This window comes from Pinus tabuliformis, chromosome Q (genome assembly GCF_031772625.1).
Source record: "Pinus tabuliformis cultivar Carrire ecotype Pingquan chromosome Q, CPIR1, whole genome shotgun sequence".
NCBI lineage: Eukaryota > Viridiplantae > Streptophyta > Pinopsida > Pinales > Pinaceae > Pinus > Pinus tabuliformis.
In genome coordinates, this window is record NC_142296.1 from 1360639706 (window position 1) to 1360646069 (window position 6364).

Below are 6364 nucleotides of genomic sequence, written 5' to 3' on the forward strand. Positions count from 1 at the left end.
AGTTTTAGCTTTCTTGTTTTATTTCTTTATTTTTTTTTTTAGCTTTCTTGTTTTATTTCCTTGTTTTTGATATTTTTCTTGTTTTATTCTATTTATTCTTATTTAGAGCTTTAGTATGGTTATTACTATTTTTATTTTTATTTATTTTCTTTGTATATATTTTTAATATCATTTATTATTTAACATTTATGATTTATTATTTTTATTATTTATTATTATGTGATTTATTTATTATTTCTATTATTAATTATTATTTTTGTATTATTTATTATTTATATTATTTATTTTTTTCCCCTGGGAAAAAGTCGTAATTTTCATTAAAGTTAAGAAAATTACATTTTGCAGATGCCGAAGCATATTCAAAAGCAGGCTTATGCCTGTCGAGTTCATGTGTAGCTGCTGTAAAAATCTCCACGCAGGGAGCATGAAAATAAGTCAGTTCTATGTTCAAAATTTGTGCTTGGCTCTTCGCAGAGAGCAATATATACTGTAATATAAACAAAAAGATGTACTGTTCTGCTGTATCTACATACTGAAAAAGCAAAAATATCAGCATATGTATATGGGCTTATAGCCCATCATTCCAATTGTTCCTCAAATGGCCGATGATAGTACTGATAATAGGTGCCATCGTTTTCCTCCTGTATCCACCAATCCTCCCCTATGCGATGCGCTGCCTCTTTGGAGAGCTGGTCTGCAGTGGTGTTCTGTTCCCTGTAGATGTGATGACAGACAAAAGATTCAAATGACGTAATCAATCTCTTAGCTTCGTCAAGAATATGTCTTAAAGCAAATGCATGACAATGAGATGCATTATTGAGCCAATTGCAAACAACTTTGGAGTCACCAAAAATCTGTAAGTGTCTGCAATGTTTTAGGATAGCAAAATGTATGATATGCTTGGCTGTGACAAGTTCTGCGAAGTTGTTTGTGCCTCTGCCAAGGTTAATTTGAATCTTGTAGCTGTGTCGGTCGGATAGGTGAAGTATGGCGCCACCCCCGCACCCATCATCTTGGGCTGAGCCATCAAAAAAAGCCCAGGGCTTTGAGAAATCAATGGGGATAGGAGTGAGGGTTCTAGGTGCAGTGGCAGGGTCCTCATCAGGTAATAAATTGTAATCTGCCACAGTGTGAAGAATGATCGAAGGCCAATGTGGCATCTTCAAATGGAAGATAGATTGGTTACGAGCTATCCATATAGCCCAACAAATCAATAGAGGGAGGTTCCTGGCCTTTCCTGAATGCTCTAAGCACCAGTTAGACCAAGCATCCTGTAGGGTGATCCCATGCCATAGCTTCAGCTGCGGGATATGAGATGATATAGACTGCCAGAAGGTTATGGTCGAGCTGCAGGTTAAAAACAGATGCTCAGTGCTCTCCTCAGCATTAAGACAAAGATGACAGCGAAAAGGTCCAAAGAAGGATCGTTTCATGAGATTAGAACCTGTGGGGATCTTATCAAAGATAATATTCCACATCAGAAGTCTTGTCCTGGGCGATTATTTATATTATTTATTATTATATTATTATATTATTATTTATTATTAAGTGATTTATTTATTATTTCTATTATTAATTATTATTTTTGTATTATTTATTATTATATTACTATATTATTATTTATTATTAAGGGGATGGATATTACATACTCTCCCACTTTAAGGATCTTGTTTTATTTTTATTTATTCTTATTTAGAGCTTTCATATGGTTATTACTATTTTTATTTTTATTTATTTTCTTTGTATATATTTTTAATATCATTTATTATTTAACATTTATTATTTATTATTTTTATTATTTATTATTAAGTGATTTATTTATTATTATTTATTATTTCTATTATTATTTATTATTTTTGTATTATTTATTATTTTTTATTAAGGGGAGGGATATTACATACTCTCCTACTTTAAGGAACTTTGTCCCGAAATTAAGTTGAATTATTTATTATTTTATTTACTTCATGTTGCCAACACCCTTTGCTGAACTAGTATAACCAGCAGGCATCGAAAGTCCCCAACACCCCAGGAAATATCAAGGAATCTCTGTCTTTTTTCCCACTTTTGGCACCAGGCATAAGCCTAACCCGGTCTGTATCCTAGTCCAAGGCTGGCCCCAAGGCTCGTGCCTGACTCAGACCTCATCTGCCCCAAGGCAGGCATCCGGTCCGGTACTCAATGACCCCGGGCATCTCGCAAGGCTGGCCCACTCCCTCCACAACTACTAAGGTGCACAGCCCCAGGCATCGAAGTCCTTTACATCCCTTCCAGACTTTGGCATCCCAATCCAATAACAGGCACCTAGCCTAGAACATTAGGCACTTGGCCTCCTCAAGATGGTCCCATAGCTCTTCAAGAGCTATCCATCAAGAGCTATACACAAGACAAAGGAACCACTAGCATATGTAGTGTTGATTGAGTTTTGTCCCCAGCCCATATGGTGTTACTTATTCTCCCTCGTGCGTATGGGCTCGCACGAGATCATCAAATAAATCGGCCCTCTCGGCCCATTTGTGGAGTCCTGTGAATCATCACATCTCAACATGCATCCAATGCATTAACCATACCATCATAGTATCATAGGAAATAATCCACATGCCAACTCTTGCATGTCATCATGAGAATGTTCATCTTTGTTAATCGCAACATTATGAATAATAAGGAACTGCATGCTCATGCATGTCATAGATTTGTACGGAACTATCGCATGCTTCAGTTATACCATCAACATAATTATATCAAGACATATCATGAGTTCACATAAATGAACCACATGTCAATAATCCTCATATTATAACATCATAATTCCTATGCCACGTTATGCATATCATATCCATCATGAGTATTAAATACCTATCATCATGTAGTAAATGAAAATGTCAATATACCTTGACATAACGTCATAATACCTATGCATATCGCTACTATCGTATGGATACCTTATCACTATAAGAACCATATGTACATCATTATCTTCCTACCATGATAGCATGAAACATTGTCAATATGTTTTCATCAAGTTTTCAATTACTTTTCAATAATTAGTTCGACTTCTTTCTACTAGGTAGTTGATCATCTACACCAACGGTATAATCATCTAAATACACCGTTAAATTTCATATGAGCCTCATCATCTTGAGTCTTAATCCCTCGTCATATATTCTTCCTTCCCAAAGGAAATTTTGGTGAAATTCATGTTTAAGATATTACTAGTGATACCATCATTATTTAAATCATCTATCTCAAAATTAAAATCCCTTGATTTTACATCCATTTACCCTTTAGCTTACTGATTCCAATACCGCTATAATCTCTATTACTTGACTTTCACTTCTTTTGTCACTATGTACACAATCCTTCTCAAGGTATCCGAATAAAATTTCTAGCAACATTCCTTCCTATATCTTCTTTGTTTATTATCAATTGGTCATCATGCAACTTCACACCTTCACATCATTATGACCATTACCAATCATGTTTCTAGCTCTACTCATTAATACCTTTAAAAGAACTTTCTTCTTGATAGAACATCCCTTCATTTCCTCCTACCCGATATTCATAGATATATTTTTATTTTTCTCCTTGTCTTGATTTCCTACTATTCCATGTCTATTGGCTTCAAAAATGGAAGTTTCTTCACTTCATTCTATTTTATTAAATTGACTTGAATTTCTCACCTCCAATCATTGTGGTTTTTCCTCCTCTCCTATAGCACTGATATACCTTGGAAATGTTGTTACTATTTCCAACTTGGGTAATACCTGATAAATAAATTCATTAAGATAGCTACCAAATGTAATCCGCTTATCAACATAATAAAATTACCGCATCATATGTCTTGTTATCCCTAATCCATTCATATAGTTATTCACCTATGGAAAACTTTACAATGTGGCTCTCCCCTTAGAGGGAAAATTGTTATAGATGTTGTCACGTACACAACTTATCATTTTATCATACCGTCCAAGTTCCGTAAAATTATTACCATAATTATTCAACTTCATTGGTTGATTGCCAATATTTTCTTCTTTATGTGCATCATCCTTAGATAGACCTTATAGTGACACTTTTAGAGTACAAAGTTATGTTCATACCAAATTCTTCCATTATGTTCCAAAATACCACAATACTCTTCTTTTATGTTCCAAAATAGGTTGTCTCTTCTTACTGATTTATTATCTTTTTTGTGATACTTCTTCTCTACCACCTTAATTATCTGATCCAAGTTGGCCATAATCACATGAACTATCCTTAGTTATCATCCTTAATTTTTTTTTGCAAGTTTCTCATTTCCATTTCTCTTTAGACAACTTTAACCATTATATGCAATTAACGTTGAATCATGAACCTCATGTAACATTATACTCAACATCTGAACTTTAATCCAAATCTGTACGATTTGCCACTGAGACTAAAATATACCATCCTGTAGCTTGATACAAATGATATGAGTAGTAAATGAGCAGATACATGTAATCTGAATGGCAATTGCAATGCAACCGGTGGTGAGTAGTTACACCAGCATTAAAGATTTGTTACAAAAAACATGCCAGTATACCATTTCAATAGTGCAATCTTTCAGAGAATTATACATCGTCAATTATGGGTAGATTATCACCATCCAAGATTACAAGATTATATACTTTTCCAATGAATCAATGAGTCATAATAAAACTATATCTTAATTATGTGACTCATTTAGAATTTCACTTTGTGCATTGTAAAAAGAAAAGAAGGTTGATATAGAGACCTTGTACGAGAAATAAAACACTACTGTAATTCAATATCAAGATTCATCACTTGAAGAAGCATAAAATAAGAACCAATATACTCAATAATAATAATAAGGTTAATAAATTATCTTTATTATCAGAGTTTATGAGTTTTAATAAGATATATTTTATCATAAATTATCAACAATCACAATACTAAAACCATAAATTATCAACAATCACAAATTTTGTAGTATAAAACCATTGAAAACATGAGTTAGGAGGTAATAATGATGTCAGAATAAAACTTAGAGAATTGTCTCAACCCATATTCGAATGACGAAAGCTTAAGAATATTTGTGGCATTATTGTGTTAAAAGGTACTTGAATTTTGAAAGAAAATTTATTCATCATTATATGTCACACCAATATTAATTCTACAGATTCATGATTTTTAAGGATAAAGATAAATTGAAATTTTGTGCTGTAGAGTGAAATATTTAAGTATCTCTTTAAGCAATCATAACTTATGTTAGAAGAATTAAATGGATTGTTTTTAACAAAATAAATTGTTAAACAAATTTATTGAATGTATCTTGAGATTCTTACGGCTATTAAATGATTACTCTAAGGAAATTTAAGAAATCAAACAACCAAAGAAATATTCCACACCATAAAGAAGAGACACCGCCACCCGACCCAGAACCGGATCAGATGACTGGGAAGGTTATCCCTCCCAACACAAAATAAAATCATTTTATTAATTATATGGCCTGCCTGCAAGCACACTCGCGAAGGCAACACCATCCCTTAAATTACAATACATTTAGCCATATTAATTTCCTGGATAAGACATAAAGTTCACTGCGTAAGACATAAGACATAAGATTGTAAGCTTGCGGCCATGGCTATGCGTGTTCCTGCAAATTCCATTGTTCCTTTTGACAACAATGTCGAGAAATCTGCACACACTATAAGATCAATAGTATCATTTACACAATCAATAGTACCATTTCCTCATCCAAGGTAGGTAATTGTTCCTTTAACATGGAAAATCATAAGCTTTTTATTGACTAATATCGCTAGGGAGTAATGAGAACCATTCATTTAGGTTTATGTTTTTCAATTTATTTTGAGAATAGTCTTCTCCAAGTGCAAAACAATTAAGGCATAGATTAGAGACTAGAGAGTATAACCCCCACCCCCTTGAGGAGATGTGTTGGGAGTCACCAATAAGTTCTTTTTCCATCACTAGAGGAACAAATTCTTTGGAGCTAGTCCAATGCTTTCTAAGCACAAAGATTTTTCCCATTTTCTACAACTTTAACCCATCCTTCATTGTTTGTCAATTTATTAAAAAAAATTATCCCAAAATTCTTAAAAAAATACCATTTTTATCAAAAAAATTTATAAAACAAAAAATTTCTAATTCTAATTGATAAAAGACATATTAAATTTTTTTAAAAGTTTTTAGATAGATAAAACTTTCCCGGTCCTTTAAAAATGAAAACACTATAACAAAGTTTTAGATCAATAAAAAAAAAACTCCATAGTCTCAAGGTATGAAAGATTATAAAAATCCCATATTCTCTAGGCATGGAAGCACTATAGCACAAATCTTCAATTAAATAAACTATGAAAATCACCAAAAT

The 6364-nt window shown here is 32.8% G+C and overlaps 1 protein-coding gene across 1 annotated transcript; it reads right to left on the reverse strand.

The window, feature by feature from the left end:
* Positions 1-578: 578 nt before the first annotated feature.
* On the reverse strand, positions 579-1160 carry LOC149224975 (uncharacterized). The gene has a single exon (XM_089388322.1). It carries the CDS (start codon positions 1158-1160, stop codon positions 579-581), a length of 582 nt encoding a protein of 193 aa, XP_089244448.1.
* Positions 1161-6364: the final 5204 nt, after the last annotated feature.

Excerpts from the sequence above, each read along its gene's own strand:
- LOC149224975 (XM_089388322.1), bottom strand. The coding sequence starts at position 1,160 with ATGCCACATTGGCCTTCGATCATTCTTCACACTGTGGCAGATTACAAT.